The 18,673-nt window shown below is 46.4% G+C and overlaps 1 protein-coding gene across 7 annotated transcripts in view; it reads left to right on the top strand.

Annotated features, from left to right (window-relative positions):
• Positions 1-17,291, top strand: part of WDR25 (WD repeat domain 25) — a 127,436-nt gene extending 110,145 nt beyond the window's left edge. For 6 of the 7 annotated variants that reach the window (XM_033108298.1, XM_033108299.1, XM_033108300.1 and 3 more), the window contains exons 5-7: positions 13,403-13,573; positions 16,065-16,205; positions 16,814-17,035. In XM_033108298.1, the coding sequence (XP_032964189.1) occupies positions 13,403-13,573; positions 16,065-16,205; positions 16,814-17,035 (534 nt within the window). Of the gene's footprint in view, positions 1-13,402; positions 13,574-16,064; positions 16,206-16,813 lie in introns of all 7 variants that reach the window. The other variant, XM_033108303.1, reaches the window with a different exon arrangement.
• The last annotated feature ends 1,382 nt before the right edge of the window (positions 17,292-18,673 follow it).

Raw genomic sequence — 18,673 nt, 5'->3', positions numbered from 1 at the left:
AAATAAAGTTTCTATTAACATTCATGTACAAGCCTATATGTAAACACGTGCTTTCATTTCTCTGGGTGTTAAGGACTGCACTGTGTTCCCCTACCTCCAAGCCATATGTCCAAGCCCCAACCCCCAGTATGACTGTATTTGGAGACAGGGCTCTAAAGAGATAATTAAGGATAAACGAGGCCATAAGAGTAAGGCTCTAATCCAGGGGTGTCAAAACTGCGGCCCTCAGGCCAGCTGTGGCCCGCAATCCATTGTTAATTGGCCTGCAGGAAATTCCAAAAATATATATAGTTTACGTAAATAAACCAGGGGAGGCAATAGGTACTTCACCTCGAGTGAGTGGCCCGGCTGTTTGTGTATTTTACCGCATAGGGCCCTTGGTGAAAAACGTTGAAAAAGGTTTGGACACCCCTGCTCTAATCCAATAGGGCTGGTGTCCTTATAAGAAGGGGAAGAGACACAGAGCTATTTCGTGTGCTGCACAGAGAAAAGGCCACGTGGGGACACAGCAAGGAAGCATCATCTTTAAATCTAGGTGAGCATTTTCACCAGAAATCAATCCTCCTGACACCTTTCAGCCTCCAGAACTGTGAGAAAATAAATGTCTGTTTTTTAAGCCCCCAGTCTGTGGTACTTTGTTATGGCAGCTCCAGCAGACTTAAGACATTAGATCAATCCTAGGATTGGAATGTCTGGGTCATATGCTGGTGTATGTTAAACTTTTAAAGAAATGGCCAGTTTTCCAAATGGTTGTACTATTTTACACTCCCACCAACATTGTGTGAGGCTTCCATTGTTCTGTCTCTTAGCCGACATTTGGTATGATCAATCTTTTTAATTTTAGTCATTCTGAAATGTGTCATGTGGTATCTCACTGTGGTTTTAATTTGCATTTCCCTAATGACTAATAATACTGAACATCTTTCCTTGAGCTTATTTGCCATCTCTGCATGAAGTGTCTGTTCAATTATTTTGCCCTTTTTTTTTTATCAGATTGTTTGTTTTTGTACTACTGAGTTTTGAGAGTTCTTCATATATTTTGGATATAAGACATTTATCACAAATGTGATTTGCAAGTGCTTCCTGCCAGTCTATGAGGTGTACTTTTATTCTCATAACAGTATTTTTGAAGAGCAAATTTAAAATTTTTTGATAAACTCCATTTTTATCAGTGTTTTTCTTTTCTGAATCATGCTATTGGTATTATATTTAAGTAAATTTTGCCTAACCTAAGGCCACAAAGATTTGCTCCTGTTTACTTTTAGAAGTTATATAGTTTTGGACCTTATATTAGTCTGTGGTCCATTTCATATTAATTTTTGTATATGGTACAAGGTATGGCTGGAAGTTCATGGTTTTGCATATGGATTTGCAATATTCTGCAACATTTGTTGAAAACAGTATTTATGCCTTTATACCTCTGTGGAAAACCAGTTGACTAAATATGTGTAGGTCTGTTGCGTACTCTCTTCTGTTCCATTGCTTTGTTTGTCTTACACCAAAACCCTGTTGTTTTCATTATTGTAATCTTATAATGAGTCTTAAAATCAGGTAGGGTAGTGTAAGTCTTCCAATTTTTTTCATTTTCAAAATTGTTTTGATGTTCTAGGTTCTTTGCATTTACATTTCAATTTTACAATCACTTTGTCAGTTTCTACGAAAAAACTCTGCATGAATTTTGAATGCTGTTGCATTTAATCTACAGCTCAATTTGACAGAGAATTGAATTCTTAACAATTTTGAGTCTTCCAATCCACAAGCATAGTATGCTTCTCCATATATTTAAATCTTTAAATTCTTTCACCAGCGTTTTACAGTTTTCATTGTATTCCTTCACTTTTTTTTTGGTCAGGGTTATTCCTAAGTATTTATATTTTTTATGCTGTTGTAAGTAGAAGTTTTAAATTTCAATTTCTGATTATGCATTGTTAGTATATAGAAATACAGTGGATATTTGTATATTCACCTTGAATTCTGCAACTCTTCTAAGCTAATTTATTAATTCTAGTAGTTTCTTTGTAGATTCTGGTGGGCTTTCTGCAAAGATGATCATGTCCTCTGTGAGTAAATGCAGGTTTAATTCTTCTTTTCCAATCTGGATGCCATTTCTTCCCACCTCCCACCGTCCCCGCTTCTACCTTATTTCACCTGCTCAAGCCTCAAGAACATCTGATAGGAGCAGTGAGAGTGGACATCACCGCCTTGTTCCCAATCTTAGAGGGAAAGTATTCATTCTTTTTCAGTGACATATGATGTGAACTATAGATATTTTTGTACATGCTCCGATCAGTTTGAAGACATTCCCTTTATTCCTAGATTGTTCAAAGTCCTTATCATGAGTGAATGTTGGATTTCGTCAAATGCCTTTCTCACGTCTATTGAAGGGATAATTTGGTTTTTCTTTTTTTTTCTGTTCATATGGTGAATTTTGTTGATAGATTTTCAAATATTAAAACAATCTTGCATTCCTAGGATAAATCCCACTTGATCATGATGTATTATCCACTGTATAATTTAGGATTCTATGAGCTAAAATGTGTTAAGAATTTTTATATCTATGTTCATGAGGGGTATTGATCTGTACTTTTTCTTGTAAATATCTTTGTCTGGTTTTGGTATCAGAGTAATTCTGGCCTTATGGAATGACTTGGGAAATGTTCCTTTTTCTTCAATTTTCTGCAAGAGTTTGTGTAGACTTGATATTATTTCTTCCATAAATGTTTGCTAGAATTGATTTGTGAAGCTCTCTTAGCTTGAAATTTTCTTTGTGGAAAGATTTGAAAATTTAAATAAAATTTATTTAATAAATGTAGAGTTATTCCAGTTTTTTGCTTCTCTTTGAGTGACCTTTAGGAATTTGCGTCCTTCAAGAAATTTATCCATTTCATCAAAGTTACCTAATTTTTTGGCATAAAGTTTTTCATAATATTTTAATTATTTTTTAATATCTGTATAATCTGCCCCTTTCTCTCATTCCTGATATTGATAATTTGTGTCTGTTCTCTTTTTCCTTTGATCAGTCTGCCTAGAGGCTTTTCAATTTTGTTGAAAGTACCAGATTTTGGTTTCATTGATTTTTCTTTTTCTTTCTTTTTTTTTAATATTGATTTATTTTCTTAATTATTTTCTTCTGCTTAAAATTTGGGTTTAATTTTATCTTCTTTTTCTAGTTTCTTAAAGTGGAAGTTGAGGTCATTGTTTCAAGACTTCTTTTCTATTCTAGATGCTCAGTGCTGTTAATGTCCCTCTAGGTTTTGCAGCTGCATTATACAAGTGTTGATGTATTATTTTTCATTTTTCTTCAGTGAGAAGTACTTTCTAATTACCTTTTGATCCATGGATTATTCAGAAGTGTGCTATTTATATTCCAAATACTTGGGAATTTTCCAGGTAACTGTTAGTGATTTCTGATTTAACTCCACTGTGGTTACAAAACATACATTGTATGTTTGAATCCTTTTAAATTTACTGAGACTTGTTTGATGTCCTAGAATATGTCTATCTTGGTAAGTGTTCTGTGTACAATTGAAAAGAATGTGTATTCTGCTGTTGTTGGGTGCAATGTTCTAGAAATGTCAATTCAATCAAGTTGATTGATAGTTTTATTCAAGTCTTCTATAGTCTTTCCGATATTTCTATCTATTTGTTCTATTAGTTAAAGAGCAGCTGGTTGAAATTTGTGACTGTAAAAGTGGATTTGTCGTATTTACTTTTTAAGTTCTATTAATTTTCCTTCATTTGTTTTTAAGCTTTGTTATTAAGTGCATAAACATTTAGGATTCTTATGTTTTCCTGATGAATTGACTCTTTATTCATTGTGAAAAGGCCTTTTTTATCCTTGAAAATATTCTTCCCTCTAAAATCTACTTTGTTATTAACATAGGCATTCCAAGTTTATTTTGATCACTGTTAGCACGGTACATCTTTTTCCATCTGTTTACTTGAACCGATTTGTGTCTTTATATTTAAAACACGTTTCTTGTAGGCAGCTTTGAGTTGGTTGTTGATCATTTATTTTAATTCTCCATGACAATCTTTTCATTTGAACTGGTGTATTTATCCTGTTTTAATTTAGTGTAATTATTGATATGGTTGGGTTTAAATCTGACATCTTGCTATTTTTTTGTTTGTTCCAACTATTCTTTGGTCGTTCTTTCTGTCCTCCCCTGCTTTTTTCTTGGATTAATTTCGTATTTTTTTTTTTATGATTTCATCTTATCTCCTTTGTTGTTTTATTAGCTATAGCTTTGTGTTGTGGTTTATTTTTAGTGGTTGCTTTAGAGTTTATAGCATACTTCTTTATCTTACCAGTCTACTTTCCAGTCATACTATATCTCTTCTTGTGTAAGAACCTTACAACAATATACAGATTTTCAACTTTTCTCCTTAGGGTCTTTGTGCTATTGTTGACATACCTTTTACTACTATATATATAACAATTCCCACAATAGATTGTTAGTTTTGCTGGAAACAGCAAATTATTTTTAAAAATACTTTAATGATAAAAAAGTATTTTATATTTCCCTACATATTTACTATTTTCATTGCTTTTAATTCTTTTGGGTCTAGTATTCAGGTCTAGTATAATTTTCTTTCTTCCTTAAGGACTTTCAATTTTTGTTTTCAACAGTCGTGCATATTTCAGAGAACTTAATTGGACAAAAACGGTCTTTTATATTTACCCAATCATATGCCATTGCTGTTACTCTTCCTTCCTGAAGTTCCAAGTTTTCCTCTGCTATTATTTTTCTTCAACCTGAAGAACTTTGTTTACCATTTGTTTTAGACAGAGCAGGTCTGCTGATGACAAATTCAGTTAGTTAGTTAGTTTGTTTTTTCCAATCTGTCAGGCCTTTATTTCACCTTTATTCCTGAAGGATATTTTGATGCCTCTAAAATTCTGGGTCACCACTCCTTTCTTTTGCCATTTTCAATATGTTCCACTATCTTTTGGCCTCCATAGTTTCTGATAAGAAATCCATAGTATTTCAAATTATTGTTTATTTAATGCTTCATTTTATCCCCCTGGGTGCTTTCAAGATTTATTTCTTTCAAGTTTTCAGAAGTTTGAGTATGATGTGTCAGGGCTTGGTGTTTTCTTTGATTTTATCCTCTATGTGGCTTGCTGAGCCTCTTTACTCTGTCAATTTATGCCTTTCAACAAATTTGGGCGCTTTGGATATACATATATATCCAAACATATATATATATGTTTATATATATACACACACACTCACACACATATATGTGTATGTATTTGCACTGCTCTCTTTCCCCTCTCCTTCAGGAACTCCATTGACAAAAATATTTAAGCTTTTTATATTATACCCAGGTCCCTAAGGCTTTGTTCATTTTTGTTTCAGATTGAATTATTTCTGTCAGTCTATCTTCAAGTTCAGGGTCTGTCTTTTGTCACTTCCATTTTGTTATTGGGTTTATCCCATGATTTAAAAAAATATTTTCAGATCTATTTTTATTTAAAAATATATAATTTCTGTTTCTCTATTGAGATTATCTATCTATTCATTTCAAGAGTATTATTATAATGACTGTTCAAATGTGTCTGATAATTCCAACATCTGGGTATTTCAGAGTTGGCATCTATTGTTTCACTTTTTTCATGGTTACTGTTTGCATTTTCCTGGTTCTTTATATGTCAAGTAATTTCAGAATATATCCTGCACGTTTTGAATATTATGTTGTGAGATCCTGGGTCCTATTAAAATCATGTGGAGAATAGTGATTTGTTTGTCTTAACAGGCAGCCAACCCTATTCGGTTCGGATTGTAAATCTTTCTCTCCTTCTGTGGGCATTGTTCCCTTTTCAGTTCAGTATTAAACACCTTTGTGATGTTGAGCCACTAAAGGGTTCGTTTCAGACTTCGGCAGTGGCTATGCGGTACTCCACTTCTCAGAGCTTTAGCTGTGCTTCTTTCATTGTATTCCACACGTGTGTCCCGTAAGGATTGTCCTGGGACATCTGTCAGCTCATACACAGAATTAATCAGAGGATTCCCTTCTCAGCTCTCTCCTCTTTAGAATTTCTCCCTCACTCCCTGGCTCCCCAGGGCCTGCTTTCCTGGTTGTTCTGCCCAGAGAGATAGAGTTCTCTCAGTGTTAGCTTTGGACATTGTCACACAATGTCCACAACTGAGATGCCTTTCAAAGCAAAGTGGCTAACTTTGGAGAAAATAAAGGAAAAAATAACATGGCTTTCCCTCTCCCTGTTTTGCTTTTGTTTTTGTTTTTTAAACAATATAGTCCCTTCCCCCCAGTTCTCCTATTCAAACTTTTTCCCCTTCTGGGTTTTGAGTACTTGTGCACCATCAGCTCAGTGCAGTTCTGCTGTTGGGGCTGGCATTGGGGCAGGGCTGAGAGAGCAAGGAGGAGGTATTTTCTTTAATTTCCCCTACGCTCTCTGGCTTATAGGGGCCCATTTTCTTGTTCCTTTGACCAGAATGATGGATTTATTTCAAAATGTTTGCTATTCATGCCCGCTATGAAATTCCTTAATTCAGTCAGTCTGTGGGTCAACGTCAGGAGTTAAAAGACCAAGAAAACACACACACACACACACACATATACACACACAACTAAAAAACCCACAAACATAGAGCCTCACTTACCATACTGGTCTTTCTTCAAATTTTGACTTCCTTCCCCTAACCCACCTGCTATTATTTACTTTTCAAAGTCTTCAGGTAGTTGCTTCTTGAATTTTGTCCAGAATTTTTAGTTGTAATTTGTGGGAGAGAGTGAGAGGCCATGGTGGGCTTACTCCATTTGGGGTTAAAACTAGATTTTGTTCATTTAAAAAATCCAGTCATTTTTTTCTCTTTGGTATATTTTGAATCATTTTGATTGCTGTGTTCTTCTAGTTCACTAATGTTTTGTTTCTTTTTTCTGGCAGTGTCTTCATCTGATGTTAATCCCATCTAAGGTACCTTTCATCCCAACATTGTATCTTTCATCTCTAGAAGTTCAGTGAGGGTCTCATTCATTTTCCAGGTCTCTCCTCTACCTTTGTAAACATATGCTCTGTAGTATATTAACTGTGGTAAAGCTCTGGTCTGTCATCTTGTCAGTGTAGCTGTGGGCGTAGCTGGGTTTAGAGACCAGAATCGGATTGCGGTGGTTACTCATTGTCTCTAGGCTCCTTCTGTGGACAGAGCTAGGAAATGATTTTGTTGTTATAAAAAAGAATACATCATTGACAGTACTGATTTTTCCAATTCAAATTTAGGATCACAGATTTTTTTTCTCTAGCTTCTCTGCTTTTACATATTTTTTATTTCTTTTATACTGAAAGTTTTTATTTCTATCTGCCAATTTTTTTGGTATATATTGACACTAGCAATGTAATGACTGAAAACAGTTTAAGATTTCTGCAGTTCTTTTTGTTCACAGTGTATATCTAATTAGGATTTACCATCGAATTACTGGTTTTCTGTTCATAATGTATATTCAACTTAGGATCTACCATTAAATTACTGTGCTTTAATGTCTCTTAAAATAAATCCTATGGTTAAGCGACCAGCTCAATACATGGTTAGTTTCATTTGCTTAATTTTGCTTTCACATTTTAGAGACTGCCTTTTAAGTTAATTTTGTTGTATAATGTTATAAAATATTACATTGTTCTGGAGAAGGAATTGGAGAACTACAGCCCCTGGGACCAATTTGGCCTTTGGACTATTTTTGTATGGTCCTTGAGCTAAGAGTGTTTTACATTTTTAAGCAGCTGTACACACACAGCCACCCACGCACACACACACCCCCCACACACACACGTATGCAACAGTGACTACCTACCAGTGGCCCACGAACCCTAAAATATTTACTATTTGGCCTTTTACAGAAATTTTCTAAGTTTTACCTCCAACTCTGCTTCCTCTATTCTGTTCTCTCCCTTCTGCTAGAGGCAGTCTCATTTATTTATTTACTTTATTTTTTGGTTTTTCTCTTTTTACCCTGTTTCCCCGAAAATAAGACCTAGCCGGACAATAGGCTCTAACGCGTGTTTTGGAGCAAACATTAATATAAGACCTGGTATCATATTATATTATACTATTATATTATATTATTATATTATATAAGATCCAGTCTTATAGTAAAATAAGACAGGGTCTTATATTAATGTTTGCTCCAAAAGATGCTTTAGAGCCGATTGTCCGGCTAGGTCTTATTTTCGGGGAAACACAGTACTGTTTTTTGTTTTTTTAATGTAAGCAAACACATATATTTACTCGTATATCACCTCTTCTACTTTCTTTCCACCCATTTTTCTCCCACCTTGCTTTTTTAACTGAACAGTATATCGAGGTCACACCATGTAGCAGGGAGGGAGGCAGACCTCATTCTCTTTTTGGCTGGATAGCATTCCGGTGTGGGGGGGTTGTACTGACGTTTATTTAACCGGTCCCTTTTTGATGTCCATTTGGGTCCTTCCAGTTTTTCATTTTCACAGGTAGTGCTGCTTTCAATGGCCTGTGCTTGGATCTCTTGGGGCTTTGCTGTGTCACTTTGGATCAGTTCCTTCAGTGGCCTGCCAGGTCATGCACGCGGCTGGATGGCGAGGCGTGTGTCACTGTGCGCGAGGTGCCCAGGTTCTCTCCACAGGGACGGGACCACTTTGCATTTCTGTTGGTGGCATGTAGATGGACTGAGGCCCCAGAGCCACGTAATGGCATGTGGGGTCAAATTTTTGGATTTTGCTAATTTGAATTTGTAACTTAAATTTTCATTTCTCATGAGCAGGATCGAAGGACCAAGTACATTTGCTTTTATGTGAACTGTTCACTTCTGCTCACGTTTCTGTAGCGCTGCTGATCATTTTCATCTGTTTTAAGAAACTGTCTGTATATCAGGGGTAGGGAAGTTTGCCTCTAATGTAAGTTGCAGATATTCCCCCCATTTGTCTTTTTTACTTATTTATTTGTTTGTTTTTATACCATGCAATAGTGTTTTCTTATTATTATTTTCATGTCATCAGATTTACCCATCTTTTGTCTTATTGCTTCTGGCTTTGGGGTCATAGCCAGAAAAGTTTCCCCCAGTCCCAGGTTCTAGAAAACTTCAATCATGTTTTCTTCTTAAAAGTTTTTAGTTTCTTTTTATTTTTAATGTAAATTTCTGGTCCTTTTTGAATTTACCAACAGCATACTTTGGTGAACACTATCCTGTGTGAATGTCTCCTTTTCCTTGTGTGAATTTAAACCCTAGAAAATTTTACCCTTATGAATAGACCCCTCTCATCTTAGCATTTGAAAGAGACCAGTATGTTCATTTTCAGGAAGAAGGAATAGAAATCTGGGAAGAAGAGACCGGCCCAGGGACTCACGGCTCCATCCTGGGGCCCCTAGCTCTGGCCGGCTGGGGCAGAGAAGCTTTACGAGCGGCTGCTGCACGTCGGCCACTGAGCCAGGCTCGTCACCTTTGTTTACTGGCAAGCCAAAGGTCTTGTTACTGTCCCCACCTTACAGGTGTGGAGACTAAGCACGGAGAGGCGAGTTACTTGCCCAGGGCCACACAGCCAGTAATGGGCTGTCAGGCTCAGATACCCAGGTGTCTGCCTCCCACAGGGGAGGGAGAGGCGCCCGCCAGCCTCTCTGATGATGACGTGGCATTGAGCACAGTTGCTCTGCTCTTTGCTCCCACCCCACGTGGTTTCAGAGCTCCTTGGAAAATCAGGTTTCCTTTGTGTCCATGTCACGGGCCACAAGAGAACCCTGTGAATGAGTGTCATCACCCAGCGTGCCTGCTGGAGCTGGTGGCAGCAGCTCCCTGCGTGTTGCTTCAGCCCCAAGTGCCGTCATGTTGCTGGCAGCCAAAGGAATCCAGGTCGCTACTTTTCAAGTTGTCCTTTTGTTCATTCATCCATTTGTTTATCCGCTCATCCACTTATCCACTCATTCATTATCCTGCCTGCAGTGTGCAGACCTGGTGCTGTCCCAGCATGACCCAGAAATGTGACATGTCTGTCCCCAGGAACTCACAGTCCTGTGGGGTAGGCAGGCAACCTGGGCAGTCGGCTGAGGGAGCACAGGGTCCTGTGGGAGCCCAGAGCCATGTGTGCCCACCAGAGGACTGGCAGGGATACAGTGAGGGGAGCTGGCACCCGCGGTGCTTAGAGGCGCAGAGGCCCAGGCTTCTGGTGGAGATGACTCAAAGGCCAGACCCGGAGAGGGAAGGGATGTCCCTGGGACATGGTGAGTCAGCAGCTGGGTCAGGACTGGAGCCATGCCTGTGCCCCAAACGCACGCACTTGGAAGTGGCAGGGACCCAAGGAAGGGAAAGCGGTGCGTTCGGATGAGTCCCAAGCAGCTCGCTTACCCAGGTTTGTCTGGTGGGCCGAGCACTTGGCGGACCTTCAGGACATCAGGTGATTTTCATCACAAATGGACGTGTCATGATCATGTCTTCCCCTTTCCCCAAAGCCACAGACCTTTGGCCAAGCAGCTGCTCACCCGCCAGAAGAGTCCAGTGAGCCTCCCTTCTGGACCCAGCTAGTTAGGCCGTGTCGCGCCATCCCACGCCCCCGGGACGCGAGGCGCCAGCTGTCGGTGTAATTAAGGTTGCCATAAAACCCACCAGCTAGACACACGAATGGCTCCTCTGCTCTTTCCTGGGGCACGAGCAGTTGTGAAGGCGAGTAAATCATGTTCGGCAGCGATCACTTCAAAGGTCAGCCTACCACTTACGACAGCGTGATTGGCAGGGATCGCCCATAACACGGCTTGTTTCCCGGCCATTCAGGTTTATGAAGCCCTAATGAATTGGGCCATTTCCATCCATTCTCAGGAAACGCACAGAACAGTGGTTTTCGTTCTCCTGGAAGAGTTTGTGTTGCGAGGTGGGCGGTGTGTTGGGGGGGCACGCAGGTCGTTCTGTGGTGGACAGGCCGAGGACCCCTGGCTCCTTGCTCTCTCTGAGTCTTCATGCCACCTCTGGGAGAAGCGACCTCCCACCGTCGCCTTCGTCATATTTGTGTGAACCCCCCACCAGTGGCTGGCATGTACCGGACGCTCAGCAAGTGGCAGAGAGGGCCCTCCTCTTCCTCCATCCTTTCCTGGGCCCGTGTGTTTCCCAGCCCCAGTGGGGAATCGAGGTGCTGCTGCTGGAGGGGGCTGAGGTGCAAAGGCCCAAACCTGCCCACAGGGGCTCACAGTCCTGCTGGTGCCTGTGGGAGCCTGCCAATGGCCATTCTCTGTGGGCTGGTGGGGCTTCAGGGGCTGCTGTGTCCCCCCCGCCACCGGGCTGTGTCCAGGGACACGAGCTGGGCCAGACGCACTCCTCTCTGGCATGTGCTCCCCTCACCCTCACTTGAACTGTAGTGAGAGAGAGGGTTTCTGGAAAAGGGGGAAGGGAGGCGTTCAGACCCCACGCAGCCTAGGCAAGTGGAGACCTGGGGTGGCTTTTGGGGAGGGTGGTTTAAGCGAGGGGAGACTAGAATGGCCCCGAGATGGGAGGAGCCGGTAAAGAGATAGCTTCAGAGCCATGATCATGGGGACTCCTCAGCATCCCTCGTCTCCAAACTCAGTTCCACACTGCAGTGGTGTGCCACGTCCCCTCCCAGGCCCGAGACGGCTGCTCCAGCTCCAGACTGGGCCGGCGGAGCCACTCGTCAGCAGTGCAGCCGCTGTGCCCCTCCTGGCCAGGGGTCCAGAGCTTTCCTCCCAGTCCACACTGTGAGATTCAGGGATCCCCTGGGAGGGCAAAACGGCCTGTGGAATCCTGGTGCAGGGATGGAGAGAGGGAGGAAGGCAGGGAGGAGCCGTGCTGCCTGTGGAGCAGCTCTACCCGCTGGCCAGTAAGGGCAGCCCCTCCTCCTGCCCTGTTCAGAGGCCTGCAGGGCTGCCCCCTCTGTTTCTGGACCACTCCTCAGGCTTGAGGGGGCCCTCCCTGAAATCGCCCTAGCTGGGGGCTGCTTCTGAAGAGGCTCAGAGAAGGTCAGTCAATTGCTGCCCACCATCCCCCAGGAATTTTTTCCAACATTTACTGCGGCAAGATTGGCCAGCGGGAGAGTGGAATTGGCCCAGGGAAGCAGCCAGGGTGGGGAGAGGCTCCAACACAGCTGGCTATGTGAGCAAAGCCCTGTGTCTGAACCTCAGTGTTCCTCACATGGAGAGTGGGCCTCCGTCCCCACCTCCCCCACCCCCACCCGCACCCCGTCTAAATTGGATTTATGGAGTGCTGCATTTAATGTGAATTTGACTTACGTACATTTGAAAGAGGGTGATAGAAAATAAAAGTCTGCAACATTTGAAAGGCCGCGAACTCCAGTTAAAAAAAAATTTGTCAAAATGGCTCATTTTACAGCTGGGCGTGAGGTGGGTAGGGATGGGGTGAGGGGGGTGCAACGGTACCGAGAACTCTGTTTATGCTTCGGCCACATGGTGGCGCCCTGTGAGCTGGGAAGTAGGCGGCCAGGCAGGCCCCAAGCACTGTGTTCTGGCCTGTTGCTCATTATTGCAATTTAAAGTTGTGTAGTCCATGAATTTGTTAAGTGGAGGTTCTTGTTACTCCTGGTACTGGGACCTGCCTCTCTCACCTGCCACTGCCAAAGCAGTTGTCTTAGAACGGAAGGCGAATGTGATAAAATGCGCTGGGGGTGGCTGGGTAGCTTGGTTGGTTAGAGTGTGGTGCTGGTAGCACCAAGGTTGCCGGTTCGATCCCCACATGGGCCACTGTGAGCTGTGCCCTCCTTAAAAAAAATGCTCTAAAGAAAGCGGAACAACTGCTTGATACTTAATCACGTTAGTTTATGAGGCAGGAGGCTAGAATATAGGCGAGGAGGCTAAGAAATAAAGAATGTCTTTAAAACTAACCTGCTCACCATGGTTCTGGCTCTGTGGTCTTTACGAACACTCACTCCCAGTAACACAGCCACTACTCCAGGGACGATAGACTGGGACTTTGGTAGCTTATATTATGTGCCGTCTTCAGAAGGAAGACCCTTTCACAAGTATGGCTCTGGATTGATGGGCATCACCGATGCCCCTTAGGTGCCCTTGGGTAGGCATGGGCCCTGCCCTCAGGTCACCTTCATCAGGCACCAGCTGTTCCCTAGGGAAGCAGTCTGGCAGGGGAGATCATCTAGCATCCTTGGGCCCAGTGCCATTGGATGTGGAGTGGGAATGGGAGGGGGGCTTTCCACAGTGAGGGGCCATCAGGCAAGGCTGTGGGAAGTATTGTGGGGCAGGTCTTGAGGGAGACAGACGTTTGCCTGGTGGAGCAGGAGGGTCCCGAGGTCTCCCTGTATCAGGCCCCAACTCCGTGGCTGCTCAGCCTGCAGCACCTCGCCCCGCGCTGCCCTCACGGAACCCGCCTGCCCTCTGGCACTTTGCGGGCATGTGCCCTGTGCTGCTGGGCTCACCAGCATGACAGGTGCCTGCTTTTGCAGGTGGTGAGAAGCTACAAGGCGACCGTCCAGCAGACCTTGGACATCCTCTTCCTCCAGGAAGGCTCCGAGTTTCTGAGCAGCACAGACGCTTCGAGCCGGGACTCCGCTGACCGCACCATCATCGCCTGGGACTTCCGGAGCTCCGCCAAAATCTCCAACCAGATTTTCCACGTGAGAAACCCTATTTGCCATCACTTTCAGTTTCAGCCCCAGGATGAATCTGTGTAGCCCTAGGCTGTCTGGGGTCCCCGTCACTTCCTGCAGAAAACTGTTCAGTAGGCAGGATCTTTAGAGACAGATTGACTGCCTGAAATCTCTAGGGTAGGGGAAGGCAAGTTCGGACCTTCCACAGGCTCCCGGATAACAGTGATCCCCTAACTGTCCTCCGGCTCACCCTGCCCAGCTCGGCCATCCTAGAATCAGGTAAGCAGGTGCTTACCCCACAGGGTAAAGGGATGGAGTGGCAGCCTGGCGCAGATCGGGGGGATGATGGCCAAGCAGCCCGAGACACCCCTACCCCCCTCTACCACGCTAGCCAGCGCACAGGTCTCCGCTCTGCCCTTGCTGAGTGGCTTTGGCAGGGGTTGTAACGTGGGAGTTAAAGCGGGAACGACGGAGTTAGGCCAGCTGCGTTAAACTCCTGGATTCACCACTTACAAGCTGGAGAGCCCTGAGCCCCTTATTTAGCCTCTTTGAGTCTCATTTTCCTCTTAGAAAATTGAGGGTGAAAATATTACTTGCCTCATTGCATGGTTTTGAAAATTAAAAGAGAGAATGCTTATAAAGGATCTAGCACAATACCAGGCACAGGGAGTGCCTCATAAATGTATCACCTAACACCACCACTGCCACTGTCGTCACCAACATCACCACCATCACCATCACCACCATCACCACCATAATCATCATCACTATTCCACCATTGTCATCACCTCCACCATCACCATCATCACTACCACAGTCATCACCATCATCCCATCACTACCATCTTCATCATCTCCATTACCGTCTTCACCACTATCATCACCAATGTCACCATCACCACCACCATCACCACCATCATCACCAATGTCACCACCATCACCACATCACCACCACCATCACCACCACTATCACCACCACCATCACCACCATCATCACCAATGTCACCACCATCACCACATCACCACCACCATCACCACCACCACCGTCATCACCAATGTCACCACCATCACCACCACCATCATCTTTCAAGATTTCAAATAAGCCGTGACTAATCTCCTTGGTGTTCCCACCCTGAACTTAAATACACACACACACACTACATACCTTTTCTCTCTCGCTGCTTTTCCCTTGTTCATAGACGGCCCTAAGTGACGCTGAGCAAACTTGCCTCTAGACCTTCACTTCAGGGCTCTAGTACAGCCTGCTGGGAAGGACAGGTCCTGGGAGGGGCCAGGAGGGCAGCCCTTGCAGAGAGCAGAAGTGAGGGGGATGCAAGTGATGTGTGCCTGAGCCGCTGGCCCTCCTAGAACTAGGTAACAGGTGCTCTCCTGGGCAGCATCACGCCAGGGGCTCATCATGGGGCCCGTGGCCTCCATGCCCCTGAGGGGCATTAGTCTGCTCCCTGCTTTGCCCTCTGAGTTTGGGCTCACTTAGCAACAACTAAGGGCAACTCCTAGGACATGGAAGGACAGTGTAGTTGAGAAGGGAGTTTCTGGGGGTGTTTCTGTGTGACCTGAGCCCATCAGGGATTGCCCCGCCTGGGTTTTGAACATGCTGTTCACACGTTCCTCTCTTGCTTGGCCGTTCACCTCCTCGCTTACTGTGCATTTGGCTGTGTGGGCCTCTGGGCTGGGCTGGGCTGCCGCGAGGGCTCACCATGGAGCGGGCGCAGATGGGCACGCCGCTTCATTGTCTGTCGCTGTGTAACACATGACCACAGCCTTGGAGGCTAAACCCACCAGAAATGTACTCCCTCATGCTTCTGGAGGCCAGCGGTTTGTTATCAGTGTCACCGGGCTGAGGTCAGTGCCGGCAGGGCACGCTCCCCTGGAGGCGCTGGGGGGTGTCTGCCCCTTGCTGCATCCAGCGTCTGGTGGCTGCTGGTGATACGTGGCTGTGGCTACCTCCCTCCAATCTCTGCGCCAGTGTCTTTATATCGCTCTCTGCTCCTTCACTTCACCTTGTCAGCATGTCTGATCTCCCTCAGCCTCCCTTTTGTAAGGACACATGTGGCTGCAATAACATAGGCTAATCTCCCCATCTCAGCACCTTAACTTAGTTACGTCTGCAAAGACCCTGCCTTTTTTAATATATCAGGTGACATTCATTGGTCCCAGGAATGAGGGCAAGGATATATTGGGGGGGAGTATTTTTCAGTCTACCACAAGGGCCATGACCAAGGAGTGAGGTGACCCCGTAAGAGCTGTGAAGTACAGGGAAAACATCCTCCCTGGTGCCTCCAGAAGGAGCCAGCCCTGCTGACTCCTTGAGTTCAGTCCAGGGAGACCCCTGTGAGACTTCTGACGTCCAACAGCAATAGGAACCGTACAGACCCTGAAGCCAAGGTCCGGGGGGCGAGTACAAGGCTCACAGGCAGTGTGCTGGGCAGCGCGCCCGGCGGAGGCGGCAGGCCCAGCCGGTAGCCTCCTCCAGCCTGTGTGGCCCCGCTGTCTCTCAGGAGAGGTACACCTGCCCCAGCCTCGCCTTGCATCCGCGGGAGCCTGTGTTCCTGGCGCAGACCAATGGCAATTACCTGGCCCTCTTCTCTGCTGTGTGGCCCTACCGGATGAGCAGAAGGCGGCGCTACGAAGGGCACAAGGTATACTGTCCCTGTCCCCCCTGCCCCCGCCCCCAGTAGATAGCTGAGCACCGGTCCCAGAGCCCCCCGCCAGACAATGCCAGCGATGGACTTGGGGCCCCAGCATGCATGGACCTTCTGTCCAGCAGATTCTATTTTCTCCTTCCCAGGGTACCACAATTTATGTGGCTCTGGGCCACATCTGGCCCTGCCCAGGTCCCAGCTGCTGGGCAGGAAAGGTTTCTCCTGAGTCTGTGGCTCACATTGATGGGTCACGGGTGGGGGTGGGGAGAGGGACAGAATGGGGGTGGGGCTATTTCCAATTCCGCCCCTTGTCCCCGCTGAGGCCTGCGTCACTCGGGTAGAGGGGCCGGGGACTTGGTGACTGTCGGCGAGCCATTCCAACGGGCTTCCCCTGAACTAGCCTCACGAAGAAGTCCACAGCAGGACCCCAGCCTCCTGGAGGGGCTCGGGCTTTGCCTGGGGGGAGCTGGGTGTGACGCCCAGCGCTGATCCTGGCCTGCCCCTCTGTAAAGTGGGCGTAATGACCCCTGCCTCACAGGCGCTGTGAAGATCGAGTGTGCGTAGGGCCCTGGTGTGGCCTGCTCACCCTCTGTCACCCTCTGCAGGTGGAAGGCTACTCTGTGGGCTGCGAGTGTTCCCCAGACGGAGACCTGCTGGTGACGGGCAGCGCAGATGGCCGGGTCCTCCTGTACTGCTTCCGCACGGCCAGCAGAGCACGGACACTGTATGGGCACGCACAGGCCTGTGTCGGGACCACCTTCCACCCCATGCTGCCCTCCGTCCTTGCCACCTGCTCCTGGGAGGGTGACGTTAAGATCTGGCACTGAGCCTCCTAGAGCAGAACCTTCCAGACGTCGGCCAGTCCCCAGGCTCCCCCTTTTCTTTGGGGTGCGTGGGAGTAAATACTGAGGTTGGCTTTGGGGTCAGACCCAGCTGGAAGCTTCCTCCGCCACCCTATGGGCCTCAGTTTCCTCATCTGTGCAATGGGGACCAGACTCCTTTTGTCTCAGGGCTGAGCGGTCTGCATTAGTGAAGGGACCTGGAAGCTGTCAGCGGTGCTCAATAAACAGGAGTGTTTTGTTATTTCTTAGTTTATCCCAGCGACCAGCATGTGTTGGCACTTCCTCTTACCGCCCCACTTGCAAGCCCCTGGAGCTCCGAAACAGAGAATGGTGGGAGCTTTAGATGAGACAGCCCCTCTCTGCTGGTCCTGACGAGGGGGTCCCTGGGGCAATGGGGTGCTCGGGGTGCTCTGGGTCTTATGTCTGCCCTCAGGAGCTCTGTGCCAGAGCTTGGTAGGCCCAGTCAGTCTCACAGGGCCCAGGCCCAGCCTGCTCAGGCTCAGGCCCCTCTCCCTCCCCACAAAGTATGGCCAGCTGTGTCCCTGGGTCTGCCCCAGCCCTGGGGTCCTCTGGGCTCCTTCTTGCCCACGTGAGTGCATCTGCCCTAGTGGAGAAACAAAGGGCCCTTGAGGAACTCCAAGAAGTGGGGCTATAAAGACCCAGCTCCCCAGGGATCGGGGCTGGCCGATGAGCTCTAAACCCTCCCAGGACCGTAACTGAGGGGCTGCTCCAACAGCCCAAGGATGCCCCGACAGGTGGGTTTGGGGACCACAGGTGCCATGGCTCAGGGCAGAGGGGTTCCTGCAGCCTTGGACGGCTTCCTGGAGGAGGCAGACCACAAGCTGGTGAGGAGGGATACTTGCAGGAGTCAGTGAGGAAACCAGAGAAGACCTGAGGAGGAGGCCCATGGGCGGGGGTGAGGGTGGGGAGGGAGCCGCGGGAGTGGTGGGTGCCCAGCTTCGCCTCTCCAGAACCTGGTTCAAGCCCAGCTCTGCTGTCAGTATAGCGTCTTCAAGGTCCGTTTCTTTTCCACGCTGGGCACCAATGAAAGCCCTGACCCTCCTGGGGCAGGGGTACCTCCAGGGCTCCCCAGAAGCCATTGTGGCTGTTTTTTTTTTTAGCACTACTCCTCTGTGGGTTTGATTTCTCAACTCAGTACCCTGTGGGTGCCAGCTGGCTGCAAGCCCCTCCCTTTTCTTAGGTGACTCTATTGGGAAGAATGGCAGGTGTACTCTATACCTTTTTCTGTTTCTTCTTCTGAATGCTCAATCTGATCCTCTGCAAGGTGGTGAGGAGTTCACCATTTGCAATTTTAAAATAAGAAAGATAAATTTAGAAAGTGTGGAGCAGGAATGAAAAAGGAGTGTGGGCTATCCCTGCACCCACCTTCCCGGGCTGTGTGCTCACCTTAACCTCACCTACCCATCTGAGCTGTGGATCTGAGGACGTCTTGGGAGAACAGTTTCCTCTGGAGATGCCAGCGTGTGGCTGTGTGTGTTGCCAGGCCTGGCGTGACTTTGGCGAGTGGAGCCGATGCTCGCATCCCCTGCAAGGTGGGCGTCAGGCCCACTGCCCAGTTGAGGAATCTGCTGCTTGGAGGGCAGAGGGCTGTGCCCAGCACCA

The sequence above is a fragment of the Rhinolophus ferrumequinum genome, chromosome 6 (assembly GCF_004115265.2).
Source record: "Rhinolophus ferrumequinum isolate MPI-CBG mRhiFer1 chromosome 6, mRhiFer1_v1.p, whole genome shotgun sequence".
Taxonomy (NCBI): domain Eukaryota; kingdom Metazoa; phylum Chordata; class Mammalia; order Chiroptera; family Rhinolophidae; genus Rhinolophus; species Rhinolophus ferrumequinum.
This window is presented reverse-complemented; position numbering and strand designations above follow the sequence as displayed.